The sequence below is a fragment of the Populus trichocarpa genome, chromosome 5, assembly GCF_000002775.5.
Source record: "Populus trichocarpa isolate Nisqually-1 chromosome 5, P.trichocarpa_v4.1, whole genome shotgun sequence".
Lineage (NCBI taxonomy): Eukaryota > Viridiplantae > Streptophyta > Magnoliopsida > Malpighiales > Salicaceae > Populus > Populus trichocarpa.
In genome coordinates this window covers 9,681,236-9,697,383 of record NC_037289.2, presented here as the reverse complement: position 1 = coordinate 9,697,383, position 16,148 = coordinate 9,681,236, and the positions used below count along the sequence as shown (strand labels likewise).

General features: G+C 33.5%; 3 protein-coding genes across 3 annotated transcripts; all 3 read right to left on the bottom strand.

The window, feature by feature from the left end:
* Positions 1 to 26: 26 nt before the first annotated feature.
* Positions 27 to 2,643, bottom strand: LOC18099329 (lysM domain receptor-like kinase 4). The gene has a single exon (XM_006383198.3). The coding sequence runs from the start codon at positions 1,966 to 1,968 to the stop codon at positions 94 to 96; it is 1,875 nt and encodes a 624-aa protein (XP_006383260.1). The 5' UTR covers positions 1,969 to 2,643; the 3' UTR covers positions 27 to 93.
* A 196-nt stretch (positions 2,644 to 2,839) lies between these two features.
* On the bottom strand, positions 2,840 to 5,294 carry LOC18099328 (lysM domain receptor-like kinase 4). Its single transcript, XM_006383197.3, has one exon. The coding sequence runs from the start codon at positions 4,931 to 4,933 to the stop codon at positions 3,008 to 3,010; it is 1,926 nt and encodes a 641-aa protein (XP_006383259.2). The 5' UTR covers positions 4,934 to 5,294; the 3' UTR covers positions 2,840 to 3,007.
* Positions 5,295 to 14,798: 9,504 nt separating this feature from the next.
* LOC18109924 (probable calcium-binding protein CML41) lies at positions 14,799 to 15,695 on the bottom strand. The gene has a single exon (XM_024601024.2). It carries the CDS (start codon positions 15,575 to 15,577, stop codon positions 15,011 to 15,013), a length of 567 nt encoding a protein of 188 aa, XP_024456792.2. The 5' UTR covers positions 15,578 to 15,695; the 3' UTR covers positions 14,799 to 15,010.
* Between the last annotated feature and the right edge of the window lie 453 nt (positions 15,696 to 16,148).

The window sequence follows — 16,148 nt, the reverse complement described above, 5'->3', positions numbered from 1 at the left end:
TTATTTTCAATCTATAATATAATAGAACTGTAAAGTAAAAGTATATATGCTACTGCATCTGTCAATTGAACACTATATAGGTCAACATTTACATCAGAAATTGCCCCCCCTCCACAAATATGGTTCTGATTTCTGTACATCAACTTGAATCTTCAAAAGTGAGGAGACTATTTCACCCATACTTGGTCTACGTTCTGGTTCTTGTTCCAAGCAGGCTAGACTCAACTTCACCAGTCGCAGGACAAGTTTCATACTACACTTCTCCATCAGACAAGGATCTATAAGGCCACCAAGTTCAGCTTCTCCATCACCTTCCTCCATAATTGAAATTATTGCTTCCGATAATTGCATTTCTTCTTCATCCTGTATAAAAACTGCTTCCTTTCCAGTTACTAATTCCAGCAGAACAACCCCGAAAGCATATACATCAATCTCAGGAGCCACCAAGCCATATTCTATATACTCAGGAGCCATGTAACCTTTTTCCCCCAACGCCAACCTCATTGAAGAATTCATGTATTCTTCTTGCTTTGCTGAATGTGCACAGCTGAAGTTAGCAATTTTAGCCCTTAAATGTCTGTTGAGTAGAACATTGCTGCTACAGATGCGCTTGTGCACACATATAGGATCAGTGAAGTTGTGAAGATAGTGAAGCCCATTAGCAACATCCAAGGCAATCTGAATCCTATAATTCCAACTTTGAACTTCAAGACAATCCTTTCTGCAGAGCCAATCACTCAAAGAACCATTCTCCATAAACTCATAGATAAGGTAGAAACCCTCCTGATGCTTACACGCAGCATAAAGCCTTATTAAATTGAAGTGGTTAGTCTTTCTCAGAAAAATCACCTCATTAGATACATCTTTGCTCATCTTTTTTATCGCTACTACTTGTCCACCGAGTACCCCTTGATAGACGGAACAACTCAACCTATTTCCGGTGCTGAAATCTTTGGTAGCCACCCTTAGCTCCTCAAATTTGTAGATTTTCAACCCTTGATCTACCTCAGCAACGCGATGTCGGAATTCTTCTGACATAGATAATATATTTTTCTCCTTTCCATCCTTCCGAGCTCCATATATTTTCTTTTTGTAAAGCAACAAGACCATAGATAAAATGAAGGACATGACTAGCAAGGAAATTCCAATTGTGATTGTTCTTTGAGATCCCTTACCTGGTCTCTCGATCCGATGAAATGGATTGGAAGGAGAAGAATTGGGCGGTAGTGGATAGTGAATTATGGTTTGAGAGCTTGAAGGTTCATTTGACAGTGGAATAAGAATAGTGGTAAAAGGAAAAACAGTTGGATTATCTTCAGTGAACCCATTTGCATAGGTTACACTGTTTGTGCTCGCATAGAATCTCCTACTGACATTACGAACTTCATCACCCCAACTGACCAAGTAACTTAATAGATACTTTGTGCCATTTTTGGTTTGATTGCTTGTAGGACAAGCACATCTAAGTGGCACCTGCAGTTTCATACCAATATCCAAGCCAAATTCGCTGTAATTGTTTTCGTGAATAAGAGAGCTACAAGTTGCTAAACCCTCATAAGTGTAGTTGGCAATTGTAAAATATGTATCATAATTACTTGGAATTGTGTAAGAGGTGTTGGCCTGATAGTATTTCCCTGAGCAGGAGCAAAGTACAGGAACTATTACCTCTTTATCTGTTGGGAAGACAGCTGAGCTTGAGAAATTGTTGATGCGAGCAAGCTCAAGTGGGTCTGCAGACAGGAGGTTTGAAATACTAGAGATTGTGTTATAAGGAGGCTGAGATTTGTAGATGAGAAAGGCTTGGCAGGATCGATTCTTGCCGTTGCAGGTGTAGAGAAAAGCTGGAGATGGACCCGTTGCATCGCTATTATCACAATCCATGACCGCGTTTCCTGAATAACTTTGTTGGGCATGGAGATTTGGAGATAAATAGAACAAAAATAGGAGACTCAGAAGAAGCTGATTCATGTTGGATGACACTTTTCAAAAGACTTGCAGATTTGAAAAATTGAAATGAGAGAGTGTGAACTTTGAAACTCAGCTTCACTGGATTCATTAGTAACATTAAATAATTTTGTTGTCTGTATCAGCTTGGCAGAATGTATTTCTAAGAATATCAACTTTTATATGGTAGGTATATGGGGTCGTAAGGCACTAAATTAAGACCAATTGAATTACAAATAATTGAAAAGAGGAAAAATCTTCGAAGTCCGTTGCCTTTTTCTTCAATTTCTGTAGTATTTTATCAGGTTCATGACATGAGCAGCAGACAAGAGGTTGCAGAGAAATTAGAATAACTAGAGAATACAGCGCATTCTCTTGAATCAATAAACAATTCCAATTACTTTTGATTTATATGATAGGAAACAACTTTGACTGCTAAGGTAGTCCTCAGGTAATAAGGTGTAAAATATCAAGAATGAAGTACTGAAGGAAGGATCAATAACAGAAGGTTGTCCTGAATATATTATACTAGCAGTATTGAGCGAGTAGAATCGATGTCACAACCAGTGTTATCAGGTAAATGACTTGAACAGTTCATCTGGTTACCTGTTCCATCCTACCCTGAATGGGCTAGGAATAACAAGAAGTTGCAGCTAGAAATTGGAAACTGCATCTGTGCCATTTGATTCCAATTTTAGTTCTTATCCATAACGCAGAAGAACCTTTCAATAACAAGTTAGGTGGTGAATCTGATGGATCTCCTATGCAACAATCTTAATACATCCTGTCTAGGAATTACTGGTAGCCATCTTCTTGGTTGACTTAAATCTAAGACAACCATGGATGAAATTTAAAATTTTACATAGATATATTTAGCTTGTTTCCACTATGATCATAGAATTTAGAGACTAATGATTTCAAGTGTCGCTACGCTGAAAAATATAATAATTGCGGCTCCTACTTTGTAATACATCTCATCTTTACAAATGGAAACTAGAAATGAATGGTGACCAAAACGTTGAAAAAACGAAAGAGTAATTGATGAAAGAATTCACTTAGGTCTCTAACTAGAGATATGGTAGCCAGATACATTGCTAGACAATTCCCAGGCCAGCGAAGTAGTCAAAATTCTTGAGAGAGACTGCACGATTTCATCCATGGTCGGGCGATCTCCTGGGTTTTTGTTTAAGCAACTATCAATCAATCTGACCACTAAAACAGCAAGTCCTGAAGGATAGTTCTCATGCAGTGAAGGATCAATGAGTTGCTTCAAACTCTCCTCCTGCCCATCTACCTCAGATAGAGCACCATTTAAAACATCTGATAAGTTCCTGCTTTCCTCACTGTGTAAAGCAGCAACTTCTTTCCCGGTAATTATCTCCAGAGTGAGAATCCCAAATGCATAGACATCAAGCTTTGAGGAGACAACTCCATTTTCCAAGTACTCAGGAGCCATGTAACCTTTTGTCCCAACAATGTGCCTTGTCAAAACAAATTCATCATCCTGGTCACCTGTTGACCTTGCCAGGGAAAAGTTTGCAATTTTAGCCCTTAAATCACTGTCAAGAAGAATGTTGCTGCTCTTTATATCCTTGTGGACATGCGGATAGTTAGTGAAACTATGTAGATAATTAAGTCCCGTGGCGACATCGGAAGCAATCTGTATTCTTTTTGTCCAATTTAAAAACTTCCCTTCATTGCTTCTATCATAAATCCAATCACTCAATTGTCCACTAGCAACATACTCGTAAACCAGGTACCAATGACCATCATTGAAACAAACACCGGAGAGGCGAATTAGATTAGAATGGTTGATCTTATTCAACAATTCTATCTCTTTAGACACGTCTCCATTCATCTTCTTAATGGCAGCAAAGTCACCATTGATTAGGCCACGATAAACAGACCCTTTGATCCAACAGCTAGGACTGAAGTTATCAGTTGCAGCTTTCAGATCTTCAAACTTGTAGACTTTGATGGATTGAGCTATAGCGGATATACTCTCGAAAAACTCCTGAGATTCTTCATCCAACTTCTTGTTGAGTGGTTTCTCATGTGCCTCAAAGCTTTGCGATTCGATAACTGGACCGGGTTGCTTCTTACTTTTACGGGACAACATGAAGAAAATAATGGTTCCAATGACTATTGTAAGAGCAATTCCTCCAACAACCCCAACCACAACATAAAGCCATGTTTTCTTTGAGCTTTTTTCAGGGTTTGGAGATGGTGATGGTGGTGAAGATGAAGCTGGAGGTGGTGGTGGCACTACAGTTTGAGAACTTGTTGGCGTGCTTTGTAAAGGAATTAGGAGTGTTGTGAAGGGAAAAATGGTGGGATTTTGCTCAGGGAGTCCATTAGCCTCGAGAGTTCTCCCAGTAGCTGCGCCAAATTGTTCACTAATAGCTGGAACGTCATCTCCCGGTGTGACTAAGTAACTTAAGAGATACCTTATACCTAAATCACTCTGGTTCTTTGTGGGACAGGCACATCTAAGAGGAACAGTGAGTGTTTCACCGCTAAGTATATCGTCAGTTCGCGTAGTTTTTTGATTCTGGAGAGCTTGACAGGTTGAGAGGCCTTGATAGGTGTTATTAGCAATCAAGAAAAGAGTATCGTTCGGTTGAACAATATAAGATGCGTTTGCCTGAGAGTACTCGCCTGAACATGAGCAGTTTACTGGAACTATCACCAACTGGTTTGATGGGAATGATGTGGTCTCAGAAACTGAATTTACTTCAGAGAGCTGAGATGGGTCAGATCCCAAAAGGGTAGATATGGAGGCAACAGTGTTGTAAGGAGGCTGGGATCTGAAGATGAGATAAGCTTGGCAGCTCTTGTTTAGGGCGTTGCAAGAATACCCAAGAGCAGAATTTTCCGTGTTGGAACAATTTGTCGTAGCTTTCCCTACATATGGTTGCTGAGCTTGAATCAAAGAACTGCAACAAACAATAAAGAGAACAAAAGAAGAAACAACAGAAAGGCAGCTCATGTCGAATCGGGAACGATCCAAGGAGAAACAATAGGAATGGGCTATGTATTCAGGCACGGCAGAGGAGTAGCGTGAGGAACTTGTTGTTTTTCCTTTGAAGAAAGATTCTTAATAACAACTACTTATGAGGAGGTATTAAATCATGTAAGTTGTCTGACCATCTTATCTCTTTCCACAAAGTGAAAACGAGGAGGTATTAAATCATGGAAGTGGTCTTCAAAAACATAGTTACTGTTCCATAACCATTGACATGGTTTATCCCTTCACCTTCCAACTAAGACAAAATCAAAAGAAAAACGAGTTCAAGAAGAAGAAGCAGCCTCTGAGTTTAACTTTGAACAAATAATAGCAGCCAGGTCAGTGGACAAATTTGCACATGATTCCAACAAATTAACAATAATCAAGGAAAGCAGGAAGACCAACTAAAAAATAAAATAAATAAATAACAGGAACCAAGTAGAAGTCCCAAGGGTGGTTGTTGACTTGTGGAAAACATCAGTTGTTTGAGTAATCAAACACTGTGTTATGCTACCCATTCAAGGCCCATTATCTTTTTGTACAGGACTACCAAAGAGGTTTGGACTTTCTTGCTCTAGTGTGACCCAAAAACGGTAGCATCCCACTAGATTTGTGGCCCGTTTTTCACTGAGGGTTGGGCAAAATTTTGTTTGATGTAAAAACAAATGCTAGGGCAAAAACAATTCAAGTTTATTGGTTCAATTAATGATTTAAAAAAAAATAAAAAGAATTGAATCTACGCCTATTTTGAATTATTAAATAGCTCCATATTGTACAATATGATAAAATTATATATATAAAAAAACCTTATTAAATTAGGTGAACTCGAAACCCGCAATTATGAGTATAAGAATGAGATAATTTCATAGAAAGAAAAGTAGTGAAAAATAAGATTGAAGTAAATCAATTTTAAAAAATTAAAAAACAAACAAACAAAAGTGAACCTGCATTAACTTTTGAAACTAGTGATCCTAGTCGAACCCGAGGCGAAACCAATAGAAAGCAATCTGTAAAAAATAAAAAATAAAAACTCAAAAAAAGATAAAAAATAAGAAAACACCAGCTTAAAAAAAACCAAGTAAACCCGAGAAAACCTCCTAAACCTGATATAATCTCTAAAACTTGCAACGCATGAAATCCTGGACCCGGGTTCATTCAAAAAGATTAATTCTCAATCAATTTAATTTTGAAAAATGAATTCGGTGAAAAAATATTTATAGAAAATCTTGCAAAAAACAAAAAAAAAATGAGGATAAAATTTGATAAAAAAACAACAACATTATATTTATTTATTCTAAGATTAAAGTAATAATTTTACTATGAAAATAAAAAAAAGAAAATAACAAATCTAATCACATATAATATATTAAAGACAATTGCATAATGATGAAAAGACAACTTCACCTCCATTACTAGTTCAATGTTTCTGTTTTTGAAAGGAAAATTTATAATTATACTATTACAATAAATAATATTATAAGTCTTGCTTCTTAAGAGTTGTAAAGTGACGAACAAGTTATTAAAAATGCTATGGAAAATGACTGTCTTGTACAAAGATGTATTATAAAAGCAACCATTGCATTATATAATTTTCTCTTGTAATTAATACCAGAATACTACATAGAGCTTCTCAATACATTCAAAAAAATTAGAGATAAGGTAAAAGAGATATCAATATGAAGAAAAAAGGAAGCAATATTGGGGTCATATTAAAGAGATTATTAATTTGTATATCAACTGGGATCTACGTGTGTTTTTTTAATATATTATCTTATAAATTTAATGAATTATTTAGGTTACAAAATAAAAAAAACTATTTAATTGAGGTTATTAATTTATCAATGTATGTAAACAATCCAAGGCATGGGATTTATGCAGCTCAAGTCAGCAAGGGAAATGGTAAAGAAAATCATTCCCATTGATGAGCCTTATAAGGTGCGTGATTTTAGCTGGAAAGAAATGTCTTTTCGATCCGGTAGAAGTCATTTCCACCAAATCCCTAACCATAGATGCAGGATTGTAAAGTAGAACAAGAAGGAAAACCGCATTCAGAGTTCCTGTGTCCTGCAATTAATTTCTTGAATCTTCATTATGACAAACAAAATTCCAAGCAGGAGACCAGAAATACATACCACCACCAATGCGGTTGCGCAATCCATCTACCAGCCAGTCGGGCACGATGACAAATACTATAAACTTAGAAACTGCAGCGCATAAGCAGCAAGTATCACTATTGACAGACATAAATTTAACAGTCAAATATACCATATCCTAAGGATGAAATAATCATCGTATATATTCTAGAATAACGCAAACCTGGAAAAGGTTTCAGGAAAGAATAGGTTCGCCGCGATAGCAAGCCAGTAGCCACATTGTCCTCTGAGTAAAATCATTGCTACTTTAAAGTGAATTTAGTGGCAGAAAAGATGCACATTAATCAAATATATATGATTTTGATACTAGGCAGGCACCTTAAAATTTTGAACATGCCCGTCGGGAAACTTGTGAGCAGATAGAATACAAGAAGAGAAGTCTGCATTAACGATCTCCGTACGTCCTGTTCGATTCAGGATCAACAAGAATCTGTTTGGTAAAGGCAAAAACATTCCGATTGCTTGAATCTGTAAACAATTATTTGCTTCTGTTGGATGACAATGAAAAGTTTTCATGACGGTAATGTTTATAATTCCTCGTGATTCGAAGCATTTGCAAGGTATGCTATCCTTTTTTTAGAATAAATGAGCACTACCTAGTTAGTTGCTTAAACTTTGATAGCCCTTTGAAGAGCATCATCGTGATAAAGTCCAACAAGATTATTTCTAATCTACCATATAAAAGGGTGGCACAAACAATGCAGTTTTTTTTTTTTTTTTGGCACAAGCAATGAATTCTCCAATACTATTCATTGCACCCAGTACAAAACCAAGAAAGAAGAGCAACCAAAAAAGGATTTTCCGTTGCTAAATCTGTTTTTAATATTAAAAAAATTATACGTACACATTCCATTGTTAATTCGTTGCTAAATGAGCAACAAAACTATTCCGTCGCTAAAAATGATGCTAATTGCTTCTTCTTCTTCTTTTTTTAAGTGATATAAACACCAATCTTAAAAAAGAATAAAACAAGAAAAAAAAAAGAAAAAGAAAAAAAATAGTGACTACGACTAATTAAATAGAAGTAGCAACACACGAATGAAAGCTTTTCTCAAGCTTTTGAGAAGTAGCTTTGTTAAGAGAGGAGACAATCTAAATTAAAAAAAACCTAATTCACTTAAAAAATTAATGGTCACCAAGACTCATAACACTATTCATTATAATACTATAATGGTAAAATTAGCTGTTAGCCATTAAAATTTTTAACTTAACATTGGAGATAAGATAAAGTTTTTACTATGACATAATTATTTTTTGCAAATTATATGAGTTAGATTGGTCATTTCATTTCTTTACATAGTAAAATTACTAATTTAATCATTGTTTAAAAAGTTATAATGCCTATTATTAAGGGGCATTGTGGTCTTTTTAGTTTTTTTAAATAGTATAATTATTTTGATGACCTTAAAGATAAAATCAACATAACTCTCTCATAAGGGCATTTTTAAATCATTTTACATTGGTTTTATTATAAATTTAAAGGTTAATCTGGGTATTTTTGTAATTGATATATATTAAATATTATTAAAAAAAGCTACGCACCAGCGTTGGGACGACTCTCGCACCGTTCAGGCGACATGTGCGGGGCTATCTGGCCAGTCCAAATGATGTTTGGAAGGTCTTGATACCCCCGATGCAATAGGATGATGTGTGCCCCTAACACGTTATGGGTTTGGCAGCGACATCAATTTCTTATTTTTTCTCTCCACCTCAAATTCAGTGCTAGTCCATTTTAAAAAATAGACTAGCCCTTGAAATTTATTTCTCTTTCATATTTGGTCCATGTTCTTTTGATTACTGTTTTTTAAATTTTGAATGATTTATAAAATTACAAATATTTTTCAATTTCACCCTCTATTATTTTTTTAATCTATAAATAATCTATCAAATTGCAAATGTTTTTCAATTTCACCCCCTATGATTCTTTAATCTTTTAAACTTGGTCCTCATTCTTTTGATTATTATTTGTTTTGTTTGGTATACTTTTAAAATTGATTTTTTCTTACAATTTCATCATTCTTGAGTTTTTTCCTATCAAATTTTATCATCATTTTTTTGTTGCTATATTTTTTTGTTTTCACAAGTTTTTTTTATTAATATTTTTTCAATGATTTTATCCTTTAAAATTAAATTAGTTGGGAATTAAACTTATTGATTAAATCCGGGTCCAGGATTTCATAGGTTGAGAGTTTAGAGAGGTTCGCTTGTTTTTTTTTTAAGCTGATGTTTTTTTTTTTTTAGTTTTGCTTTGTCGTTTTTTTTATTTTATTTTGCCTTCTATAGGGTTAGCCTTGGGTTCATGACTAGAATCACCAGTTTTTAAGGTTAACGCAAGTTGACTTTTGTTTTTTGTTTGTTTTTTTTTAATTTTTTTTATTTGAATGTTATCATTCAAACTTGTTTTCATGCTTTTTTCATTATAATATTATCTCAATCTTATACCCATGATTATGAAGTTTTTGAGTTCACTTGGTTTAACAAGGTTTTTTCTTGTTTTTTTTAAATATTTTTTTACAGTTTCACCCATCACTATTTGGTTATTTGATAATCCGGCTAGACTTAGGTCTGGTTCTTTTTACCTTTTTTCATCATTAGTTTATTTATTGCTCTTATATTTTTTTGTATTATTTAAATTACCAATTAAACTAATGACTTGGGTCTCATATTTGTTACCTTAACATTCTTTTTTTACATTGCCTAGTCTATGATGGAATACGAGTAACAAATCTACTAAGTAACTAAATCAATATTGTAAAAGTTAGCCTAGCATGTTGAAGCAAAAATTTAAGACCTAGGTTAGGTTTGAAGTTGAACCGATTAAGAGGTTGGTTTATTTAAAATTTAATCAACATAGATAACTCGATTAAATCTACGTTGATTAATTCTCTTAACTTAATGGCCTACTCCACTTGTTTATCTACGAGTATGGTATCCACAAAACTAGCAGACTTGTTTCCCAAATAAGTATTCATAAAATAGGCTCTTAAAGATGTTGATGAAAAGAGAGACTAGATCTTTTTCTAAGAGAGGATGTTGAATCTCAGATGCAGTTTCTCACCAATACTAAGCATATTTCTTCACTAATTCTTAAGCTTTTTTCTCAATTGCTTGTATGCTTGACTGGTCAGGTACCATTTCCATGTTGAATTTGTATTGGTACGTGAACATGTTAGCTAGATCCTTCCATTTATTGATCTTATTCCCATCCAAGCTCATATACAAAGAAAATGTGGCATTACTCAGACTTTCATGAAAAAAATGGATAATAAACTTTTCATCCTTAGATTACCTTTTCCATCTTGCCAAAATAGATCCTTAGATGGGTCTTTGGGCGTTTATTGTATGTATACTTGGAAAATTTAGGCACGTTTAATTTTTATGGGATGATTATATCTAGTACCAAGTACATTTTAGAAGCCTTCACATAATCATATATATATCCATGCCATCTATTTCTCTCAATTGTTATTCGATTTCTATAAGCTTTTTAGATTTAGACTCTTCTTAAGGCTTTTCATTCAAAATTTCTTCCTTGATAGGTTTCAAAAAGGAGGTAATGTTAACTTGTTGATATGATAACATCACCAAAAAAGGATGAGGAGCTTTAAGCAACTGAGCATCAAGTGTTACCCTCAGGAATCATTTTGCTAGTTTTTCTTCAAAAATATTCTTCATTCATCTTTCATGACTTTAAGGATATTGAGCTTTCAAAACTAAATTTTATTTGGTTTTTCTCCCCTATAATAACTCAAAACTATCATGTATGAATATGGATATTCACATAAACAAAAATGGCTAATTACATATGATAATACATGGAGGCACCCTAAAGCAAGATTCTAGCCATTACATGCAAGGTAAGTTGGCTAACATGTTAATTTTATAAGGGTCCCTTGCTGCCCAGGCAAACAAACCTTAAAAGGCAGACTCGAGGCCTATGAGCGTAAAGCATATAGATTAAGGAACCATATTAGCTACTAATCATGATCTCGTAGACTTTTAATGAGAGTATGAGGTTTCATAAGTCTTAACCTAAGTCAAAACTACATTGGGACATCACTAATTCCCCAATGCTAACCCAAAGCAATATATGTTTTAATAAGGTATTGTGTTATGAGTGGACAAAATAAATATTATCATAGAAATAAAACAAATAAAGCTTAACCCTAAGTTTTTCCTATTGGAGTTGTCATTTTATCGTAGAAGATTTCTAAGCGATCTTTGCATAAAAAAAGGTAAAAAAAAATAAATAAAAAATTTGATCATTAGATTGATTGATGCAGGAGATTTTTCCATAACATGTAACCTTATGATAACTAATATAACTTTTGATCTAAGAATTAAATCGGGTTGGAATGTTTCTAGGAGATTCTAAAGGCCCAATTTCTTATAGGGTTAGATTACATAATAATAAGAGATTGTAAAATTATTCAAATAAGGCCCAAAAATAATTGTTTAGGAATTACCATATTTTCCTAGTTGATGATTTTTTTCCTATTTGGTTTAGATATTTTATTATTATTTCTTATACTTTTTTATGATGTTTTTCCTAGTATAAATGGAGTTGTTTAGCTTGTATTTCAACATATTACTTAAAGAGAAAACATTCAATAACAAAAATTCAAATTAGGGTTTTATGTAGAGACCTATTCTACTAAATTTTGTGTTGCTTGTTCTTGCTATATTTCTTGTGTTTTTTTCCATCTATGTTAGTTGGTATTAGAGCTTTACACTAGTTGATATCATAGCTTTGTATTAGTTGGTATCAGAACACAATGATTCTTAGTGATTAGTTGTTATATGTTGTTGAATAACTATGATTGAAACATGTGATCACATAATAGGACAAGCTCATATAGGATAAGATCATAAAGTTCTTTCTTGAGAAAAAGATGTTCAGGAACTACTGCTAGAAGAAATTTGCATACATGTTTCAGAATTGACTCATCAATTAATAGTGATAAAATTAAAAGAGACAATTTGAAGAATTATTTCGTTTCTTAATGGATATAAAGAAAAGATAGCAAGTGGATCGTGAGGAGAGATCATAAATCCATGGCTAGTTTTGAAAACATGTTTTAGAAGTATAAAAAAATTAGGTAACTTTTTTATTAGGATGATTACGATATTGAAACTAGATTTTTTTTTATGATTCTAGATCCTCTGTGGATTGGAATTATCCACCAAAACTCAATGAGAATGAGGAAGATGATGCTAAAATAGAAAATTTTGATGCATAAATCTTTGTTTATGATGACATTGAGTGCGTAAAAGTTTTTTATGCTACGTTAGTTGAGATAGACTTTAATCTTAAAAGTGAAATCGTTCACGAGAAGCAAACCAAATTAAATATGGTTCTAAAAGTGATTTTTTTATGAATCATATTGTAGAGGATGTGTCTCGTATGTGCTTGAGGAGAATTATGTAATTAATAAGGTCAAAGTTGTTGTTTTTATATTTAAGATAAAAAGTTTCAAGTAGAATCCAAAAGTTATCTTAGTGGAGAAACCATCACATATCTTGTTGGTGATGATATAAAAGATACTTAGGTGTTTGGTTATTATAGTACTAAATCTTTGATTGAGTCAGAGTTTGAGAAGGCTGTTGTGAGAGTTGTTGTATATGATCTTCAATGTAATGCTAAGATTGAAGTTGTTGTTAAGAAGGATGAGTATATTGTTGGCAGGTATAATATTTCTAACACAAAGGCTAAGCATGTAAAAGATTAAAATTTTTTAACTAGATAGCCATGAGATCGAAGCAAAAATATTTTAAACTTGAGGACAAATTCTTCCTACTTGAGGAGACTAACGTAGGATACTTTTCTTCATAATGCGCAACCTTATATTAACAAACAAAACTTTTAATCTAACTATTAAATTAAATTGAAATTTCACTAAGAGATTCTAGAGGTCTGGTTTATTTTAAGGTTAAAACTTTATAATAATAAAAAATCATAAAACCCTCAAAATAAGGCACATAGTTAACTATTCGGGAGTTGCCATGTTTTTCTAGTTGATATATGTTTTTTTTTTATTTTGTTTATAACTATTGTATTATTTTTTTGGATTTGGTTATAATTTTTTTTAGTATAAATATAATTATTTGGCTTGTATTTCAGTAAACCACTTGAAAAAAAAATTAAATGATCGAAATTTGAATTAAGATTTTGTGAAGAGACCTATTTTACTAAATTTTATGTTGCTTATTCTTGTTATTATTATTTTTTATTGTTTTTATCTATATAAGTTCGTATAAAAGCTCTACATCAATTGATATAAGAGAGTTCTGCGTCAGGCAATAAGAAGTTTGGTTGCATGTATCAACTACCCATTTTACGGTGAGATATCGATGCAGACAAGCTTGTGGTTGGTTTCGAGAATACATTAGTTGATGAAGAAGCCTGAGATGATTTTAATGCAGATTTCAACACATCATGCTTGAATGAAAAAATTGTTTCATCATGAAATCAAACATGGCGTGTATGGAGCATATATTCGCATGACCCGTCAGTGTCAGCCTTTTTACAAAACCATTTTTTCATGAGTTCAAGGGCACATTATTTTATAAATAGTACCTAATTTTGAAATAATTTGACAAGCCCACGAAATTCAGCACCCAACCATTTAAATTTTAGAATCAAATTGATGTTCAACAAGATTTTGAAATTGCAAAGAAAAATTCAAACAAGTTACATTTAAAATCAAGTCAAAAGAAGCTGAACTCACTTTATCAGTACATCACTGAAAATCAAGTGAAAAGAAGCTGAACACTCACTTTATCAGTAGCTAGATCCTATTGACAACTGACTCGGTTTATTTAAAGGACAGGGCTAACATCGAATACTACTAGATGAGCTGGACTTGCACGAAAGTAATAATTAATTTGACAAATATTCTTGAATTGTGGATGAACAAACATATGATGACATAAGTCGGGAGGGACACATTCAGCAATCAACCCGAGGACATGTACGACAAAGCATGTAATCCATCCTTGACTTGTAAAAATTAACTTCCGTTATTTTTTTTTATTATTAATATAGATATTTGAGCTAATTTATATATATTTTAATTAATTTTATAAGTTTTAAAATTAATATTTATATAAACCTCTAATAATTCTGTTCAGTAATCTTGAAATAACTTCAACTCATACTGAAAAGCAAACCCAAAACTAGTTGAGATATTTTATATTTAATAAAGATGTGTTTTTTTTATGTACCAATAGCAACACAGTATACAAGAAATTATAATTCAAGATACGATAAAGATAATATTGCTAAAGCAACTTTGAGAATACACTCGAACTGAAGCAACTGTGAAGTTTGATATTTGGGATGCAGCAGAGCAAGAAAGATATGGAGCTTGGCTCCTTTGTACTATCGCGGTGCAGTAGCAGCTGTTATGGTGTATGATATTTCCAGCATGGTAGGCATCTCTTAAGCTCTTGGGGTTTGCGCTTGGTAATTTGCTTCTTGTAGTAACAATACACTCGAAATTGGAACGATAAGAAAAATATGAAGTCGGAAATTCATTTTCGAACTCTAATTTGGTTCATCGATCGAGGAAGATTAATGTCCACTGTATTTTTCAAGTTCCAGACCTAATGGATTTATCAACGAGAGCTTGAGAATAAGAAAATGATCCTTTACCAAAAATAAATAGGATAAGAAAATGGTAAAAAATAAATGGTTATAATCAAACATACTTTATCCTTTATTTCCACGATTGGTTCTGCTTTGCGCGACAGGCATAACTATAAGGTTGTCAGGCCACTCTTCTTTTGACTGACGCCAACAAGGGATTCCCAAATTACAAGGAAAAAGAGAGAAGATTCATGAAGATCTAGGTAATTGAATTTTATTTTATTTTTGTTGACATTATTTACAAATTCAGATTTCAAATCAGGCCATCATTTGATTAAACTCATGAAAATCAAGGACTCCATTACCATCAATATCAAAAACATGAATCATGGCCACGCAGTCATCATAAGACTTTGCATCTCCTAGTCGATGCAGCATCCTTTGCAAGCCCTTAGGTGTTATGTACCCCGATCCCTTCTCCATTTCAAACATCTCAAAGGCCATTTTGAGATCATCATCATAATCATTAGCCTCCCTCTTCATTAGCCTCAAAAAGTCTTGGAAGTCCAACATGTTGTCCTGGTCTGCATCAAGATCGTTGATCGCTGATTGTGCCTCTTCATGTGACATGTACTCCCCTATGGATCTAAAGTATGCCCTAAGCTCTAGGGCTGAGATCCTTCCATCACCATCACTATCGAAATGACGAAAAACTTCTTTTAGCTCATCTTCTCTAGCTCTACCCTTTTTTGGTGTATATGGGGACATGAGGGAGTTAGGAGAGCTTAACGTTGAACTAGACTTTGATCTACGACGATGGAGACTTAACCTCAGACCCTTGTTAGAGAACCACTTAGATGATTTTGAAACTCTATCAGTTGCCATAAGAGAAGTGAAAAGCAAAAATATATATATATTTACAAAGCACCTACAGGACGTCTACTGGCATGCAAGGGTTTATATAGATAGAAGAAAGCAAACAGCACATTTATTTTGACAAAATGGCTTTCAGAAGAGGGAAATTGCAACGAAATTGCAGAGCAGAAAAGATAAATGGCAATGTATGATATTTCCGGGGAAGGAAATTTCACGGCAACTTCCTAAAGGGGTCCCAAAATTGATTGATCACTGTCCTTATATATATTTTTGTAACTTGCACGCTCTATATAGAGTGTTAAACACTTGCCAAACCATAGTGAGTATATTTCCATATTCTCTTTTCCTTCTTGCTTTCTTTTTACAAAGTAAACAAAATCCTCCTAAAAATAACCTGATTTGATCTCATCAGATCCTCCATATTTTGAGATCGAATATTACATGCATAATTAATGGCGTAGGATGGGAAAAAAAATTACTTAGCATCTTATTTTATGATCTCACTTGAAGAGTTTTGAAAAACTAGTTTGTTTCACTTTAAATGTGAGAGCTTAAGATATATTTATAGAGTAACATTTAC

Excerpts from the sequence above, each read along its gene's own strand:
- LOC18099329 (XM_006383198.3), bottom strand. The coding sequence starts at position 1,968 with ATGAATCAGCTTCTTCTGAGTCTCCTATTTTTGTTCTATTTATCTCCA.
- LOC18099328 (XM_006383197.3), bottom strand. The coding sequence starts at position 4,933 with ATGAGCTGCCTTTCTGTTGTTTCTTCTTTTGTTCTCTTTATTGTTTGT.
- LOC18109924 (XM_024601024.2), bottom strand. The coding sequence starts at position 15,577 with ATGGCAACTGATAGAGTTTCAAAATCATCTAAGTGGTTCTCTAACAAG.